A 20,480-nucleotide genomic window follows, 5' to 3' on the forward strand; every position below is an offset into this window, starting at 1 on the left:
GGATTTCGACCACATCACAGCACTGAGACGGCTCTTGTTAAGGTCCTCAACAACATTCATTCAAACGCAGACAAGTTTGGAACAAACTCCCTGAAAATTGCAGGTCTGCTCCAACTCTCACCTCTTTTAAATCAAGACTTAAAACATTTCTTTTTGCCACTGCTTTTAACTGAAGCAATTCAAGTCTTTGAACTGCATTATGACTCTGACTCTACAATCTTGTTTCTTTTACAGCTTTTCTATTTCAGTCTGAATGTTTTAATGTTTGTTTCTTAATGTTTTTACTTGTTTTAAAATGCTATTTCTAATGTTTTTTAATGCAATTTTTAATGTCTTTTAAATTAAATTTGTATGTCTTTTAATGTAATTTGTGTGTGCCTGAAAAGCACTTTGGGTTGCCTTGTGTCTGAATTGTGCTATACAAATAAACTTGCCTTGCCTTGCCTTACAACAAAAGTGCTATTGAGTACTCTAATGGATTACTTTGTAACAAATTATATCCAACACTAATGATGTATCATACTCTTAAATAGCCATCTAAAAATAAGAGGGAAAAAGCAACCAGGCATTAATCATAACAATGACTGACTGAATGGGCTGGAGGTATTCTTAGTTTTCTTCTTGGAGGCTACGTGTTTGTGAATGGTGAGATGAGATGTGACCTTACTGTACCTGTCTCCATCCCGCAGGCGTTTGAATTGAGTTGCCAGCAAGCACATGAGTGTGGGCCCCAGTCTACTGCCAGGGACCAGGTCCTCAGCCATCAAGGCAGGGAACAGGTCTATGTTCAGAGGAGTGCCATACAGCCTGCCACATAGGAGAAATAGTAAGGATCACTAAATTATGTAATTATAGTGTGATCCTGAAGAATTTTGTAGCACAAGCTCTTTGTGTCTAAGAATATGACAAGAACATTGACTATGCATGTTCACAGGCATGACCATCACCAACAGCTGTTTTGTCGCATACCAATTTCAATCCAAGATATGTTAAATTCTAAGTGTATGGATAGCCATCTTGAGTGTTTAATTACCTCTGAATTTTCTCTCTGACATTAGGATTCTTAATTTCATTCCTCAAGTCATCAAACGTCTGTGCCAAGGTCAGGTTACAGAAGGTCCTGTAATCATTGTACGAGGGTATCCCATGATCCCTTCCTCTCTGTATATTCATGGCAGCAAGGTCCAGGGCAACAGCATGGGCCATGGAAAACAACCTCTCCGTCAGCTCCGTGTTCAGCAGCTGACTGGAAATCCGCATTTTACCAGCAACGCCAAAGAGCCCACGGAGGAGTGGGTCGATGCCGCCCTCATTTACGATGCGAAACGGGGAGAAGAAGGCCCGATGTAGAGATATGTGCCCCTGGGGGATAGGCTGGAAGTCCTCGTCTAACCTGTAGAGTATTGGGTTGATGAGGGTGTGCCCGAAGCGGAAAGCAGCAGTGGCGAAAGCATTCAGGATGCCGGCATTTATATTGGGGTTATAACCTGTGTATGTCCCCATCATCTTCATGCCTGCCTCACCAAGGATCTTGAAGAAGTTATGATAATGAGAAAAGGAATGTATCAGTCTTTCTTCTTATCACATTCTTTGTGATTGTTGCCACAATATATAATAATATAATAATTGAAACAAAATGGTAAAAAAGACAATAAGCATCATACCACAGAACATTAAAAGCTGACAGATGTTACCTTTGGCAACCAGTGGTTGTAGGTGATGTGCTGCATCTGGGCCCCCACTATCTTCCTGGCCTCGTGGTAGATGGTGTCCCCGTCCCAGTGGGGGTTCAGTCTCAGTAGCTCAGTAGCAATTCGGTTGTGTTCCCTGAACCACACTGTGTGCATGGCGGTCAAACCAAGCTGCTCATTAGCACGGTGATCCCCAGCTAAAAAACATGGAATTGGACTCTCATTTTCATCTCTCATACACTCAGTGGGTGGTCCAGTCGCAAATGGCAGAAGTGGCTTCCCTGTTCGTTGGATGATACCCTGTCGGAGCAGCCCCCTTTGGCTAGCCAAATCTCGGATTTCCTCAGATTCATGTCGTGAGCTGCCGTAGACATTTGAAGCGTCAATGTAAGAGGTCAGCTGGTTGATTTGCTCTCTTGGATAGACGCTGTTCATGAGAAGAGAAGTCATCCCACTGCCGCACACAGGGCTGGATCGGACAAAGAACATGCAGCGAGCCCCACTGCGCAGCTGCCGTGGATCATTGGGTGGGAACTGGATTGGGAAGCATGGCGGGTCATTGGTGCAGACCTGGGTGCACAGCTGGCCATCAGAGAATCTTGACTGGCTGAGGGCCGCCACTGTTGAGTCCAAATCATGGTCTAGGAACTGACCCCACTGCATTAGCATGTGAGTGTAGCGGTCATCAGGAGTGATGGTCTCTGTTCCAATCATGGTGGTAGACACTAACCTCGGCAGAGGCAACCTGTATCCATTATGAAGTCGATCAGTAGCACCTCTTGGCAGGTTAAAGCCATTATCGTAGACTGACTTCAGGAGTCGTTCAAAAGCAGTGAGTGAGGCACCCCACATAGGGTGCTGTAGGTTGTTGCAGGTCCCATCATGGCTGCGGTACTTCTGGTGGAAGCAAATATCAGAACAGTTGTTGAAGCGGCGGTGGGCTGTGCAGCCGGACAGGTTGGCAATCACATCCAGAAAGTGAGGGGATACCAGGTCATTGTAGCGAAAGGCTGTGGGAAAGCAACATACATTCAACATGTGATTAGTCTGAATAAGAGTTATATAGATGTAAAGGGACAGTTTGGGACAACAGATATTATAAAACCTTGAACTTTATCAATCTGTACTGTATTGTTATGAGTTGCAGTTTTTGGGGAATATCTTAGATGTGTCTGCATTTTCTCAAATATAATGGAACTAGATGGATTGTCGTGATCAAAGTACCAAACAATACATTTAAAAAACTTAACAGCAATGTTTCCCTCCAGAAATCATGACCCGATTACTTAAGATAATCCAAAGACCTTCTTGTGAGCAGTTTCATGTAGGAACTGTTTTCTTACTGCCAAATTACACTGGCCAACTCTATTACAGTGCTGATGAAAACATGCATCTACCATGGAAAAGAGGCTGGCTAACTAAGCTGGCTAGCATATAGGTCAACTGAGGAGGACACCACTAATGTTTTCATCCCATCCTGTCCTGAGTACAAGCCTCTCGTTCATGAAGTGTTGCAGCTTTCTACTGTGTGATGATACTCTTGATACTATTCAAAATATATTCAAAATATATAAAATTTTACTATTCAAAATATTTTGAATTTTTCAACTGGATCTTTTACACTTTGAGCATTACAAGCTGAGTGCAATCTAGTCCCATTCTATTTGAGAGAATATGACTCTTGGCAACTCACACCAAAACAATCTAACTGGATGAATAGTGATAGGTAAGAGGACAGTTCTTGATTTTGGGGTGAACTGGCCCTGTTTATTAAAAAAAATAAAATCACATCAGATTTTTAAATACTTGAAGTACCCAAGATATTACTGTGTATTAAATATTATCTATAGTAGACACATTGACTGCATTGATTGACTGAGAGTGGAAAGAACCTTGTGCAAAGGTAGCTGTAATTCACCAACCTGCCCTGACTCTCTGCAATATATATATATATTTATATATCAATGTGTATGTATGTGTGTGTGTGTGTGTCTGTGTGTGTCTGTGATGTGTTACCGATGTGATGTTATGGTCGTGCATGAGAACAAGTGTTAAGTGTTTACTGCCAACCACAATGAGGGTTAGGTGAGACTTCCTGTCTAGATGGCATCACCTGCTACCAGCTTCCAACATGCTCTCACTTTACACACATCACTGGTGTGGGTTTATATGTGTGAAATCAGAGGAGAATGGGGAAACTGTGGTGGTGCCCTCCAAGATGAAATAGAGATACAATAAAAACAGCACGTTTGTTTCTGCTGACGGGCAGAACTTTATCTGTTAGCTTGGTTTGGGGGCCAGTATAACAATGTTGTTGGCATAAGTAATGAAAACACTGTCTCTCTCTCTGTCTTTGTTCATGTTTCACAGAGCTCTATTTGTCTTTCCCCTCTCTGTTCATCCAGCTCTCTTTCTACATACTATTAGTCCTCAAATATTACTTAATCCATCTTTGTTCTTTGATTTAACATTTTTCACAACACCACATGAACCCCCCCTCCAAAAATACATACATTTTCACAACCTACCAATTTCACCAATGAGGTATTCAAATGAAACCCCCATTACAATGAGTAATTGTTGCGCCATAAAGTCAGATACATACATAGTCTGGTTTTCTTCCTTTGTCAACTGGACACTTTTCAATGCATATGTGAAATCAATACAGATGCTTAAATACAGTATATAAACATCCAAAGAAACCTATGCTCTCCCAGTATCCTTACACACATGCATAACTGAGACAAAATGTCTACTAACACAAACCATCTTCAAATGTGTCCTGTATGTGACAGTGATTGCTGGCTATGTGTTGAGTGGTATGACAAAGGTCTAATTAAACTTGTGTGGGCTCTTCATCAACTGCTCCATTATTACAGCTCTATGCCTCTAGTCATGCTTGAAAAACTTGAAAAACAAAATGAGAACCACAAAGTTTCCTCCAAGTATTAAGCATTATTAACAGCAATGGTGTGCCAAAGCTTCAACAACAGTCCAACTTCCACAAGCCCTTCAAGGTTGGTCACACCCTGACAGCAGCAGACAGCAGCAGCGCTTGGCTTTCTTCAACTAAAAGACACAGGATGCCTGTAAGGACAGGACACTTCCCTTTCTTAGGGGAGATGCACTATCAATATTACTGTATAATAGGTGAGGCAGTACAGGAAGCAGGTCAAACAAATTATTTTTCAATTGTGGAAGGTCAGCTACACAATAGCTCATTGTTCATTGTTGGCAACGTTTGGTTTGTGTACAAAAAATAACCCTATTGGTGTCACTCAGTAAGTCTGTCTGTAATAGATTCTAATGTTGACCAACCTGGCTGGTTTACCGATCAATGTTCATACATACCTTGTATTTCTTTAAGGCACAAAAAGGTTCATTTTAAGTGTCTTGATCAGACAGCAGTGTTTCTCTCACCGTAATTAACAGAAAAAAAAGACATAACTCTCTCTCTCTCCATGCTTCCTGTCTCTCAAGACTGTCAGCTCCTAAATAAAGGCGAAATGTCAAGATTTATCTTTCCTGCATTTTCTTTGTGAATCTTTATATCCACTTTATTTCATCAGTCCTTTATGCGTCAGTCTGTATAGCCACATTTTACACAGTCTAACGTCTCATTTAAATCATATAATAGTTACAGCTTTCTTCATACATTTTCTGGATTTAAGGTTACAAAGGCGTAGCAGCCTGGTTGGGCCCATTTTCATAGCAGCACAGTATATTTGGTTGGCAGTCTCACCGGTGCCATTGGTGTCGACCATGAGACCCTGGTTGACATGGCTCTGAATGAGCAGAAGAGTCTGTTCAAAGATCTCCCCGGCACGCGCCTGCTCCACTGTGTAGGGGTCACGTGGATACCGGAAAAGAGCTAGCAACTCTCCTGGGGTACGAGGCTGACTGGAGGGATGAGGGATAGACAAATAGGGTGTAAGGGAGGTGGAAGAAAAAGAAAGATTGATGATCAGTTACCTTACACAAGTTGTTGCTGTTATATTTTATGACTTGTCTTACAATATCTCCCTTTGCTATAGTATGTATATCTAGCTTTCCAATGTCTAAATGCTCGCTTTTGTGGTATGAAGTGTAATGTCATGTTAATAAAGCCATTTGAACTGAAATTAAATTGAATTGATGCAGGACAAGAGACAATTGAGATGGTATTTGTAGAAGAATCACAAGGATTAAGAAACTAAATTAACAGTGGTTAAAGAACATTAAAAGAAAGCAGAAAGAAAAGATCAATTTCTAATTTCATGCTCAAATGACATTCTTCTGGTTACATTTTTCCATTTTTTTCTAGAGGGAATGAAAAGCAGGCAGAGCTGTCTCTGACAGTTTCCAAAAATTGTCTTTGCTGCAGCACAAGCAGGTCAAAGAGTTCAAACAGGGAGAAGCCAAAAACATCCACAAACATCTTCATTATTTCACTTATGAAACCTCATCAACTGAGTTTGTGTACATGAATGTGTGTTGTTCTTTAAAGTTCACTGCTTTACCATCACCTCAAGGCAGCAACTATTTAAAACATTCTTTCAACTTCAGCCTTAAAAGCTCAGTCACAGTTGGACTTCAGTGTGTGGGATACCACATGCCAGATCCACAGATGTCCTGACCAGTTGAATAAAAAACAAAAATGTCCCTTTTTTTGCATGTAAAATTCAAAGATGACATAATGCACCTGTAAGCCAAGTTATTGTGGGAACATGAACATGTTCAAAACTGAAATGTTGGCAAAACTATGTGGGGTTGCTTTTTTAAATTGGATTTCTGATGCAGCAGCAACACTTTAAATGCATATATTGCACAATAGCAACACAACATACAATTATAAAACATATGAAATGTGCATATGACATAAATATCTATTCTACAAAAAAACTTTATTATCATATGGTGTAATACAATGTATCATCCTGAGCACACAATGCTTTGCAATACAGGTTTTTTTTACATACAGTTTGTGTTGATAATGCATTACTTCCTCTTACAGCTAACAACATCAACACTGGTAGGAATTGGAAGCTGTGAGTACTGTTTCCAAGTCTGATCAAAGTTGTGTTTTCACTATTGTTTTCATGCAGGAAAAAAAGCTATCTTGATCACTTTAGATTAGATCATTTGAAAAAGCACATGCACATGCACTTTGTTTCATATAGTGAGCAGTGCTGCCATCAACAAAAACAAATCAGGGTCTAACTGTCTGAAAGAAAGCAACACAGCGTCTGATACAAGTAACAAGTGTTACCAGCTTTTTTCCTGATATGTTCTCATTCTCCAGTGTCACTCTATTTCATTTTGATCATTTCCAAACCCTGGTAAAGACTCTGGCCAAGGACGACACTGTGTCTTAACCTGTGATTGCCATTAAAGAGAGCTGGAAATCCCCTAATCTCAATTTAGGTTAGCACTGTGTTCCTGTGTGCATACAGTATGTCTCTATGTGTGTATGTGTATGTGTGTTTGTGCACTGTGTGTGTATGTGTGGGCAGAGTTAATGTTTGTGCATGCCAAGAAAAACCCAACTGCTAACAACATCAATTCAACAGGATGGAAACACTTATGAGCTATATTCAAACCACCTCCATCTCTTTCAGTGACAGAAAGTGTAAAGGATACTTCACTGGATGAACAAAGACTACGAGACACAACCATTTCCTTTATCTTCCTGGAAATGATTTGGTTGATGCACAAATAAAAAAAGAGAGTGACTGGTAAAGATGATGAAAAGCTGTTAACAAGCAGTTGAATATTTAATGCAGCTGTCCGAATAATTGTCTGACTCAATAGCTGTTAGTACTGTGGCCTTAAACACTGTTTTTAATTGAAGCATTCTATTGTGAAACTTTAAAACTGCAGACCTCGTGGACTAAAACAGGAAAGTGCAGCAGCCATCCTGAATGGCCACACTCTTTCCCTGAAGGCTCTGACTCAGACTTAGAACATGCAAGTCATCTGCCAAGATGACGTGAGACTAGCTAATTGTAAACTAAGTTAGGCCCCATGAGCATGTAGCTCTGGACCGACTCTGGACAGGAAACACATTTCAAGTATTCCAAATGCAAAAGGTCTACTGACATAACACTGTGGCAAATTACATCTGCTTAGTCACAATCACTATGCAATTACTATTTCTATTTAGAAATGTAAATGAGAGCAACACAGTGTAAATAATTATAAAGTGTGTTGCTGTATATGACAACTTTTTTTAACATAAAAAGTTTAGATACTGTATAAATAAAATACAGTATGAACCTCGATAAAACCTTTTCTCTATAGCAGGCCTTGTATAATGATTATACTGTGAAAACAAGAGTCTTGTAGATAAACTGTGTACTGTATTTTAAGATCTTGTGTAACACGAGAATGACGTAAGCCAAGCATTAAAAGTTTTTATGAGATGATTTACAGCGAAAAAAACAAGGAAGAAAAATAAAGAATATGACTGAGAATGGATTAGGATGTGTGGGCAGCAAGGATTATTTGTGCACTGAAAACTGAATGCTTGTTTTGTGGTTCAGCAAGGATAACACGGTTACAGATACTAAAAGTTTGTATGTATGTATTCTGATAGAAACTATATGCTGCTCCATTATAAAATATGCAATATAAGACTGGGTTCAAAGAGCTACTGCAGATGACAGCAGAGGAGAGAGGGAGGGAAGAAAGGAAGATCTGTTGTCAAAGACTGTTAGATATCCAGCAGGTATCCATGATGTGTCAGCAAGCTACTGGATCGCATCTTTGAACAGGTCTCACATGAAGATTGTCACACATCGAAGCAAGCGCAGGTTTACCTGATCTGGTGCTTTTGTCAACTATCTCCAAATAAAAAGTTTGGCACAATCTTAATTTTTAACTATTAACAGCCTTTATTTCACTCACCTCTATTGTCTAATAATGCCTTTCTGATTAAAGCATTTGTCAGTAATACCTAATTGTCACTATGTGTGTGTGTGTTGGTTGGCTGTATGAGTTTCTCATATCTTACCCATCAAAGAGACGCCTCCTTGTTGACTCAATAGCACTGTCCACATTACGGATGGCCTGCTCTATGGAAGAGCTCACAAAGGTGTCTCCCTCTCGGCTGACTGCAGGAACTGTTGTCACGTGGAGACAGACAGACAGACAGACAGACAGACAGAACAAGAACCCAGTTAAAACATCTGATATGTTTTAAACGCTGACTTTATTGGGGCACATAAGCCTGCTCATCATAACCGACAAAGAGACTTCTATTACACCTTCTCATTTTGTGGTATTTTATCTTAAGTTCGATTAAGCTGTTTCCATTTTAAATGTAAGGAAAACATTATTTAACTAGAAAAATTGCATTTCCTACGAAAATACAGTGTGAATGCTGAAGGCCGAAGCGATTTGGGAAATTTGCTGAACGTCCTGCCGAAAATGCACAAAACTATAAAAATGTTGAAAAAAAGGCGAAAAGCTGTAGATTAAGAGGGCAGGAAGATGTTAAAATGGTGAAAGAAGGCTAAAAAGGTGAAAAGTTATAGGCTGAAAGAGCTTAAATAGGTGGAAAAAGGATGAAAGGGATTAAAAGCTGTAACGTAAGAGGGCTGGAAGAGGTTAAAAAGGTGAAAAAACAGATAAAAAGCTGTAGAGTAAGAGGGCTGGAAGAGGCTAAAAATTGTGAAAAAGGGCTAAAAAATGTGAAAAGTTAAAGGCTGACGAAGCTTAAAAGGGTAAAAAAAGGATGAAAAGATGTAGAGTAAGAGGGCCGAAAAAGTTTTTTAAAACTTTTTTGGCCCTCTTACTCTACACCTTTGAAAAAGGATGAAGTAATGGGCAGAAAAAGCTGGAAGAGGTTAAAAAGGTGACAAAAGGATAAAAATGTAAACAGGTTACAGGGTGAAAGAGTTTAAAAGGGTGAAAAAAGGTTGAAACGGTGAAAAGCTGGAGAGTAAGAGGGCCGAAAAAGCTTAAAATGGTGAATAAAGGATGAAAATGTAAAAAAGTTAAAGGGTGGAAGAGCTTAAAATGGCCGCACATACGCTGGAGCAGGAGCAACCATGGAGCAAGTCAACAAGATTTCCTACATTTCTATGTATATATTGCCAATGTCAAGTAAAAGATGTGGAATCCAGATCCAGCTGAAGAGAATTCTTTCTCCAGATTTTCCAGCTGCTCTACACTGTAGCAATGATGTCACACACTCTGGCTCCAGCAATACACACGCATTCTTCAGACACACACGCTGGAGAAATAGCAGAGACAGAGATCAAAATGTCCCATAAGAATGAATGGGAAAACCCCTCCCAAACCCCTGCGATATCTGAAAAAAACGTAATGGTAATCGCCGAGATATGTGTATGTTGAGTGAGAGGAGACATGGCTGAACTCGCTCATGTTGTTTTTATTTCTGTCGAGTGAGAAATGAGAGTACAGGAGCGACAGACAAATCAGGTACCGTCTGCTCTCAGCCAGAAATTTCGCCTCAAAATTAACATTGTGGCTTATGGGCCAGGTGCTCCAGTTCGTGTCGCTCTCAGGCTTCTAAATCCAAAACCGTAAATCCCACATCTGAAATAAGACCACCAGCTGACACCCAACAAGATTTCCTACATTTTTATGCATGTACTGTGTATGTCAAGTAAAAGGTGTGGGATCAAAATCAAGCTGAAGACAATTTTGTCTCCCATTCTTCGAGCGGCCTCACACCTAGTGATGATGTCATACACTCTAGCTGACGCAATACACACCCATTATAAAATCAGAAGAGGAGATAAAAATCCTTAAAACTAAAACTGCGATATTATCAAAACCGTACAAGATTTTTAAAAACTGAATACATCGCTAATAGTTCAAGGTCTTGAGACTGTTTTAAAGTTTGAATGGTGTCTCTCGCTCAACGTATGAGGAACAAGATGAGGTTAAAAATCGATGAGTTTTGAAGAGGATTTGAAGCTTTTCCCATTTGATTCAATGTTAAAAATTTTTGGGAAAAAGCTAAATTTCTGAAAAAGTTGAAAAGTTGAAAAGTTGAAAAGCACAAGGCTGAAGGAGCTTCAAAAGCTGAACATTTTAAAAGTTGAATGGTTTCAATAGCTGAACATATGCTGAAGTTATAGCAGAATGAAATTTTAAAAAATCCCCATATGGATGAATGGGCAAAATTTTGCAGAAAAAGCTGAATATTTCCAAAAGTATGAAAGATTGAAAAGAGAAAAATACAAGCAGTAATGTCCTTAAAAAGCTGAACATTTTGATGGTTGAATGGTTTCAATCGCTCAAAATTTGTAGGAGGAGATAGGTGCCGAAAAACGTACGGAAGAATAATAAATTCCAGAAGAACAATAGTGTGAATGCTGACTCAGCTGACATTTTGATGGTTGAATGGTTTCAATAGCTCAAGATTTGTAGCAGAGGAAGCGTGCTGAAAAACGTACGGAATCCTGAATAATCAAGATAAATTCCAGAAGAACAAAAGAATGCTGACTCAGCATTCACACTAATTAAAGCTGCAAGCAGCGTTGAACGGGCCCTCGCAGTCCACGAGCCACGTCGGGGCATGCTGCTGTCGATGCATGCTGCCGTCGGGCTTGTCCACGCAACACCCTCCGTTTAAGTTTTTCCCATGATTTGATGGGCTGCTCCTCCTGTCGGTATTAAAGAATGTCTGAAAAAGCTGAAAAGTTGAATGCAATACATTATTAGTGTTGGAATAAGCAGTACAATGTCCAACAAAACATGAGCAGTGGCAATGCATGCTAAACAGCATGATAGCTTTTGCCACAGTAAATAATTCTACCATTAAACTCTATTAGCAATAAGCATGGTCACAATCACAACCAATAGACTGAGTTGCAATATTGGCATTACAAACGAAATATTCATCACAGTAGCGTAACATCATGGTGATAGGCCCGGTGCAAATATTTTTTTTGTGCCCCTAAACACAGGCGCGTGCGCACACACCATGCACACACATACACACACACACACACACACACACGCTTGGACTCACGCACAGCCACTCGAGAGAACTACTAATGCAGGGGTGGACTGGCCATAGGGAGTACCGGGATTTTTCACATAATAATAATTTCAATAATGGGCCGATGGACAGCCGTTTTTTATTTTATTTTTAAAATTTTTTTATTTATTTATTTATTCATTTATTTATTTATTCTGCTGCGCCTAGACGTTTCTCTGTCAACCCCAAGAGAGTGAGAGATTGGCGAAAAATCAAACTGAGCTTCAGCGTCTGTCTGAGGAGGACAGCAACAGGGCCAGGCTGCCTGGTGGAGGGAGGAAGAAGGCTAGCGAGGAGCTTGAGATAAACATGCGGGAATGAGTTATCAGCAAACAGGCATGCCACGAGAGAATGTCCCGCAAAATGATCAAGGCGGAACAAATGTACGCCACCGTGAGTGACAGCAGAGATGAGGAGTTTGCCGCGACTGCTGGTTGGCTGAATCGTGTCCTCCACTGCAACAACTTCACTTGCAGAAGGATGCCAGAGAATTCACCAAGAAGCTGGAGAAGTTGGTGACATTTTCATCCCGGATTTTGAGAGGAAGGAATTAAACGCCTGTCACAAATTGCTGCCTGGTCCCAAATAAACGCCTGGTCTGTTAAGTGATTGAAACAGATAAACGCCCCGACTATTATTTAGTATTGTACGGTATGATAACTCTCCCGGCCCGGGGAGAGAGACATGCATTGGCTCGGCCCGCAGTGCTCAGCTGCAGACACATCAGAGAGGTGACGAGACGCGACTAATCATGACTGACAGGCATCAAGGCCACTCAGCGTTACCTTACCGACCCGCCCCCAGATATTTCATTCACAATAACAGGGCCTGTGGCAATTCTGGACAGCTGTTTTTTTTTTTTTTCTTTCTTCCTTCATGGGCCCCTGACGGCGTCTGGGCCCTGTGTGTTTCACCAATGATGTGTGCATTCTTGAGGAAATGTAAGTGGTTTCTGCTTGTAGCTATGGATAATTTGATCGCTATTGCAGTTTGTGTTATTTTACATGGAAATATGTTGTGTAGGTTTGAGTTAGCTCAGTAGCCTGTGTCTCAGTAGTACTTAGCTGCCATTTGATAGCACTGCAGCTACATTTGGATTGTGAGGACTTAATGATGAATCAGTGGCGTAAGTATCGGCGGTGCAACCGGTCCTGTTGGCTTTCAGCTGATGGTCTTATTTCAGATGTAGGACTTACACTTTGGGCTGTAGGAGCCCCAGAGCGACAAGCACTCCCATATAAGCCGAAATGTTAATTTTGAGCCTAAATTTCTGGAGAAGAGCAGACGGTACCTGTTTTGTCTCGCGCTCTGGTGCCCTCATTTTTCACTCTACAGAAATAAAAAAAGACATCACAGAGTTCAGCAATGTCTCCTGTTACTCAATACTCACTATTTTGGTAATAACCATTTCATTTTCTTTAAAAATTGCAAGAGTTTGGGAGGTGTTTTCCCATTCATTCTTATGGGGACATTTCCAACTTTGGCTCTGCTACTGCTCCAGCGTGTGTGCAGCCACAGACAGTGCAAGAAAGGTCTACAGGTCAAGGTCCAACAGCACCCTGTACTGGTGCAAAGACAACTAGCAGTAAACAAGTCAGGACATGCTCAGTCACACTAAAAAGCAGACAGTCAGTGAGCAGACCATGTGATTTCTATGCATATATTGTCTATGTGAAGTAAAAGATGTGGGATCCAGATCAAGCTGAAGATAATTTTTTCTCCAGATTTCTAGCTGCTTTCCACTGTAGCGATGATGTCACACACTCTAGCCTCCACAATACACACCCATTTTAAAATCAGAAGATGGCCTGAAAATCCTTAAAACTAAAACTTTGATGATTTCAAGACCGCAAAAGATTTTAAAAAGCCGACTACGTGCCTAATAGTTCAAGGTCTTCTGACTCTTTTAAAGATGGAATGGTGTCTGCAGCTCAAACTACAAGGTGCAAGAAGAGGTTGAAAGTCGATGAGTTTTGAAGAGGATTTGAAGATTTTGCCATTTACTTTCCATTCACAATAATAAGAGGCCAGCGACCAGAGCGCCACCTATTGGCCAATTTGCACCAAATTTGACACAGACCGTCATTAGGTCATACCAATCAATTACGAACATTTATGTGATAATCAGACAGTATTTTGTAAAGATATGCAAGATTGTCTGTTTTCAACACAATGTGCAAGAAATTGTTGTTTTATATTTCGGGCATTTTATGGAATGTCAAAATTCTTTTGATAACTTTTTGTCAGGAGGGTCCACACATGCTTCATGCAAAGTTTGGTGCAAATTGCTCAAATTGCCTAGGAGGAGTTCGAAAAAGTAGGTTTTTCATTGTTTGCAATTTTGCGAATGGAAAGTTAGTCTAAAGTGGTTTTGGTCTACACCAAACAATTCAGCTGAATTCAGGGATCATATAGGTATGAGGTTTAATAATGTGCAACATATTAAGTGGGAGTTATGAGCGAAAAATGCTTTTGCATTGAAAATAGCGCCACCTGCTGGTCATTTTTGGTGTGTGAGTCACAGGGGCCATTCTATAGCACCTCTGTGAATTTCATTTCCGTAAGTGTTATGGTGTGGGCACAGTGCCAAATATTAAATTAGAAAAAAAAAAATCATTTGAAAAAACAACAGGGTCCTTACAGGTTCCCTGCTCGGGTCCTAATAAAGTAATTGTACAACACAACAGCATACATGCTATGCTTTACCACAAATGAGAACTTTTGAGCTTGGGTTCAAAAGTGTTCTTTATATCCAGCTAAATCCTGTAAGTGACTTCCCTCCTCAAGTTGCAGAGAACACATTTCTGGCACACTCCTTGATCTTAGCGTGCCATTGAAAACAGTAAGATTGTGATGTGAGAACTGTGACAGTCCAACAACAACTGAGCACATTGATACAGTTTAGGGTTCACCAGCTGAGTGCTTTGGTCTGACCTGAGATACTCAGCAGGAAACACCAACACACAGGGAAGAGCTGACAGGAATCTGATAGCATTGCAGCAGAGTGTGACTCATTACTGACTGACTTGGACACAGAAGACCAGCAGAAAGCTTATCACTCTCTAGACTGTACACTAATTTGACAGCAATACTACACTTCTTCATACTGAGTCAAAGCCCCTGTTGCATCACCTGTCTCACAGCTTACAAATGGTTTCCAGCTCTCCTGCTTCACTGTCTCTTCTTTGTGACTGGTAAATATTTATTCAAAAAATCGAGGATAATGGTTTTGACCTGGATTCAACACATTAGTGCTGGAAAGAGGGGTGTCCCTTGTGTTTTGAACATTTTGTGTGAGGTCCAGCACTGTAATTTTATTAGGGCTGTACCAAACGCAATTTGGAATTCCAATGCTTCTACTAAGGTTTTACACCACAAAATGTCTCTAGCTTCGGGGTTAACTTCCTCATTATGCGTCGCATTGAGTTTGCTCAGTAGTTTTTTTTCCGGCTCCAGGAAAGTTTTACAAAACCTCCATGGGTTACCTTGTCTGCAGTTCGAGGTGTCTTGTCAACAGACCTCTCTTCCATAATGGCAATCTATGGAGAAAGCGCTATTAGGGGGGATGGAATTTTTTTTCTGCAATACTTCGAGACTACTGCTTGTGAAAACGTAACATTTGGATTGCAAATGATGTAAAAAAAAAAATACACGCCTGCAATGGCCCTCGGCTTGCCATGTAGAAATCAGGAAGTGATGCACTAGCAATGTGGTGGATGGCAAGAAGAAACAAACCTCCTTGAGCAGCAATGTATAAAGAAAAAGATCTTCTGAATTTTCAGCTTCAGCTTCAAACTAAAGCTTCACAATTTTCGATGTTAAGAATTGAGTTACCACCGAAGTACGTTGCAACTCCAACACCACTTGCTGGCCAAGCACACAGCTGATGCAGAGAGCCTTCCTTCCCCTCTCAAAGGCAGACCACAGAGGGTAGTTTGCAATGGAGACGCCTGTGCAACTCGACACGCAACGGACTTTCTACAGTGATGGCTAAATTTAGAAAAGATAAAAAATGTTAACTATGGACAATCATGTGATTAATTGCGATTTAATATTTGAATCAATGGACAGCCCTAAAAAATATACTTGATGGTCCAATGTGCAGCTCGCATGTCACAAATTACTGAAGAGTTAAAGAAGATAATATTCTTTTAATTGGAGAGCAAATTATAAATGACAAAACACCATCATCACCCATCTGACCAAAATTGCAACAGTAACCCTTGTCCACATAATGCAGTTGCTGACTCTAAACCACAAAATGATACAAGCAAAAGGGTCAGGTTATGAGCTGCTAACATCAGTTGTGTCTCACCTGTGACTGTTAGTACCATGCTAGCAACCTGGTAGCCGATGGGATTGCGGGCGACGCACTCGTAGCGTCCAGCATCAGCAGTGCCCACATCCTTTACCTCCAGATACCCCTCAGGTATAATGTGGAACTTGCCACTCTCTGTCACCTGTACACCATCCTAAGAGACAAGGGAGGGACAAAGGGGCAAAGGTCATCACCTTGGGTGCTAGCATGTGGAGATAGGTATCACATTGCAAAACTGTGATGAAGAGCTTTACAGATGGGAGACATTATGTCAGACCACTGAACTGATTAGCTTGGATGGACGCTTTAGAACAAACAGAAACTGAAAGCTAAACCATAAATCACCAAGTTATTTCATTGTTATAATTCATATCAAATCACAAGATTACAGATAAAGTAACCACACACCATTCCCTGTCCATTTCATTTCCACTGCTCTCTTTCAACCACTTAAACACTTTATCTAACCCCATGACCTCTGTGGTGATGCGCTGACAGGCACCTTTCTAAGCCAATAGGAGCTTTATCATCTAACCTTGTTCCAGGTGAGGACAGGCTGTGGCTGGCCCTGAGCGCTGCAGGGAATCTGGATGTCCTGGCCAGACTCCACTGTCAGGTCCCTTGGAGCATTTGTGAAAACAGGCGTTACTGAATGAGTTAAAACATACACACACACATGCGCATGTGTTAATGATTATACACCAGTGCTCAAAGTACTGTACATGTTAATTGAATTTTGCAATCAGTCACAGCAGACATAAAACTCTGAGGCTTATCTAGGCATTTTACAGTCCTATATGCTCCAAAAACATACACACATTCACAGTGTTTGTGTTACAGTGCAGTTGCTATTTTTATTTGTAATAGCTGCAAAAACATCTTGAAGTCAGTGTGGAGTTCAAAGGGAGATGAAGGCGAACTGTATTTTTTAAAGAAAAAATAATGCATTTTATAATATGGTAGCAAAAAAAAAAACAATAATAGGGTTGCATGGGTATGAGATTTCCACAGCACTACTGTATAACAGTCTCAGAAAATATCACAGTTTTAAGCAAGGCACAAAAAGATGATTACCCACTTGCCTGGGGATAGTAGAATGATACTTTGGGCAAGTAAATCTAGCAACTCACTTTGCCTATTAGGCAAGTGATGAAAAAGAATTAAAAACGTTTTTTCCAGAGCTGATTATGGGAGTAGGGGAGTTAGCCACCTCACTTCCTTTTCACCTTTACTGACAGTTGCACATGTGCAGTACTGATTGAGCACTTGCAAGAAAATGACAGTGAGTAACGAAATGTATGAGCTTAAGTCTTTTGTCTTTGTTGTTATTACAAATAATAAATAAAACAATTTGTAAAGAGGCAAGTAGAAACTGACTTTGGTTAAGTAGATTTATGACCAACATACCACAGATGCAATGACTGCGATGACTGTGAGAAACAATATTTCTTGTTTGAATAAATACTTACAATTACAATTTCAAAAAATATGTCCTAAATCTTATCATAAATCTTATAATAACATTAAATTCAATGAATTAATGACTACTATTAATACCAGAGATGAGTAAATACACAACTGTCAATTTTTGTACCATGAAAATGGTAAGCTGCTGCAACCCTTGCTCATAGTGGAGCAAATTTGTCCTAAACTGCTTTTCATGTTTTTCTATTTCAACAAGCAACTACAATCTTTTGTAGTTATATGACACAAAACCTATATGACATAAGTGAAAAGAGTTATATGGAGCCAGAATGGTGACTTTAAAATTTGGCATCCAAAAGAAAAATTGGCATTGAAAACAAAACCAGTACTGAAAAAAGAAACATTGTCATTGAAACATTTGTATTGAAAACAGTTGTATTGGCATTGAAACAAGTATTGGCGCTGAAAAAAGAAAGTAATTCAAATAATTCAAATCCGAAAATTTTATCATTTTATTTTATTGGGATTTTTTTGTATTTTTCAGTGACAATCTTCAGATTTTTTCTTAATGTCACTTTTTTTTCAGTGACAAATTTTTTTTACAATGTCAGATTTTTTTCAGTGTCACTGATTTTCAGTTTCAACTTTCTGTCACTGTTTTGGCGTCGAGAGGGAGGGGCCTGAGGGGACGGGCAAGTAGAGCGTGGTTTGCATATCATTTGAGAAGGTAATGGCAGCAGCCTGCGGGAAGGCGGGGCTGGATGGTCCAGCCACAACACCGTTGTAGTCGGCCGTCTGTGGGCAAGCTTTCTCCTGATGTGTCCAAGTCTCTGTGTATCTGGTTCTGTCCCGGAGCTCCCGAGCTCTGATCTCTGGAGTGTGGTAGTAGTACCGGGGCGCCGAGCACAGAGCAATAGCCACAGTTAGCGCAACAGTAGAACAGCCTGTTGCTCCGAGCCGGGGCTGCAGCGCTCTGGTCTGCTCCCCGAGCTCTGTGCCACCGCACCGCTACCGGAGACCGGACCTACCGAGCTCTGGTATCTATATGCGTATGGAGTGTGGTAGTAGTACGGAGCTAATGAGCATTAGCCCCAGCTGTGTCGCTCCGAGCCGGGGCTGCCTCGCCGACAGCAGCGCTCCGTCTGCTCCCCGAGCTCTGTAACACCGCACCGCTGTACACGCATACAGAGACCGGACAATAAAGGAGAGTGCTTGGAGAAAAGTCAGTCAGTTATGAAAATATGTGTCTGTTACTTGATTACAGCCGTCTGTTGTACTTTACTATGAACCACAGTAGCACAATCGCAGCTGACTTTCCCCGCACACTGACTTGTTGAGTTTATTCGCTTCGACTCAAAGGAGTCATTGTAGGAATAGTGATATTATTCACATGAACTGAGTTTATAGGGGAGCTCTGGTCTCCGGTAGTGGTGCGGTGGCACAGAGCTCGGGGAGCAGACGGAGCGCTGCTGTCGGCGAGGCAGCCCGGCTCGGAGCGACAGGCTGTTGTGCTAACTGTGGCTAATGCTCCGTGCTCGGCGCCCCGGTACTACTACCACACTCCATACGCATATAGAGACCGGAGCTCCGGAGCTCTGGGACAGAACCAGATACACAGAGACTTGGACACATCAGGAGAGAGCTTGAAGAAAAGTCTGCAAGGTAGTTGGACTCTGTGTTGCCCAGAGACGGCCTGCACACGGGCCCTAAATGGTGTATTATGGCTGGACCGTCCAGCCCCTCCTTCCCGCAGGCTGCTGCCATTACCTTCTCAAATGATATGCAAACCACGCTCTACTTGCCCCTCCCCTCAGGCCCCTCCCTCTCGCCGCCAAAACAGTGACAGAAAGTTGAAACTGAAAATCAGTGACACTGAAAAAAAACTGACATTGTAAAAAAAATCTGAAGATTGTCATTGAAAAATACAAAAAAATCCCAATAAAATAAAATGATAAGATTTTTGGATTTGAATTATTTGAATTACTTTCTTTTTTCAGTGCCAATACTTGTTTCAATGCCAATACAACTGTTTTCAATACAAATGTTTCAATGACAATGTTTCTTTTTTCAGTACTGGTTTTGTTTTCAATGCCAATTTGTTTTTTGGATGCCAAATTTTAAAGTCACCGTTCTGGCTCCATAGAGTTGTTTCCCATTTGTGTACAGAGATTAAGTAGATCAATAATCACTAACTCAGTGTTTCCTCTACATTCATTTAGGAGTGGCGGTGCCATCGACGTTGATTACTTGCGAGAGCGCGGCCTTAAAAGTGACATCACATCAAGCACCCAGGCACCAGGTCGGAGAGTCAGAGAAGTGTCATCTTGAAAATAGGGCAACGACTCACCGGAGAAAAGGTGGACTTATTATCTTAAGAAAACTTATAATAGATTTTATAAGTTCAATAGACATTCGCAAAATATTGATGGCCAGCTAAGGTTACGTAACATATCGGTAGCTTAATTAATTGAGCCCGGTGCCAACTCAACTCAGTGTCGCTAACGTGAGTAAACTAATTGATAGCATTAAGCGAACATATACACGCCATGATGTAACTGCTGACTGCATTTTCAGATGAGCTTGTTCAAATATTTCTCAAAACCCAGAAAAATTCATTGTTCTGAGCCTGGGTGCAATCTTTGCCACTGATTCTACAGCCCCATCAAGAAATTATTATTTATTTATATATTTATTTTTTATTATTTTATCGTTGTATTTTTTTTTTATTTTTATTTTTACATTCAGCCTTTAAAAAGCCATTTTCCATGCCAGCCATTCAAAAAAACAAAAGGGAGATTATGCTGGGCATAAAAGTAAAATCTGCAGTAAAGTGTCAATTGTTTACGCCGCCACGGCTCCCCGGAGAGCCTGCCCCCGCTGCTGAAAAAAGTCCTAGAGGAAACACTGCTAACTGGGCGTGCAGGTGGTTGAGTGATTAGAGCGCATGCCATATATGCAGCCGACCCCGGTTCGATTCCCGCCGGAGGTCATTTGCTGCATGTCACATCCCCCTCTCTTTCCCGTATTTCCTCTCTGTCTACTGCTTAATAAA

The 20,480-nt window shown here is 40.8% G+C and overlaps 1 protein-coding gene across 4 annotated transcripts in view; it reads right to left on the bottom strand.

Moving 5' to 3' along the window:
- pxdn (peroxidasin) overlaps positions 1–20,480 on the bottom strand; it is a 75,881-nt gene that overhangs the window by 12,911 nt on the left and 42,490 nt on the right. For all 4 annotated transcript variants that reach the window (XM_030391382.1, XM_030391380.1, XM_030391384.1 and 1 more), the window contains 7 exons: positions 16,539–16,651; positions 16,001–16,157; positions 8,683–8,791; positions 5,434–5,591; positions 1,695–2,701; positions 1,034–1,530; positions 673–807 (listed from right to left, as the gene is read on the bottom strand). In XM_030391382.1, the coding sequence (XP_030247242.1) occupies positions 673–807; positions 1,034–1,530; positions 1,695–2,701; positions 5,434–5,591; positions 8,683–8,791; positions 16,001–16,157; positions 16,539–16,651 (2,176 nt within the window). The remainder of the gene's footprint in view (positions 1–672; positions 808–1,033; positions 1,531–1,694; positions 2,702–5,433; positions 5,592–8,682; positions 8,792–16,000; positions 16,158–16,538; positions 16,652–20,480) is intronic.

This window comes from Sparus aurata, chromosome 16 (assembly GCF_900880675.1).
Source record: "Sparus aurata chromosome 16, fSpaAur1.1, whole genome shotgun sequence".
NCBI classification, from domain to species: Eukaryota; Metazoa; Chordata; class Actinopteri; order Spariformes; family Sparidae; genus Sparus; species Sparus aurata.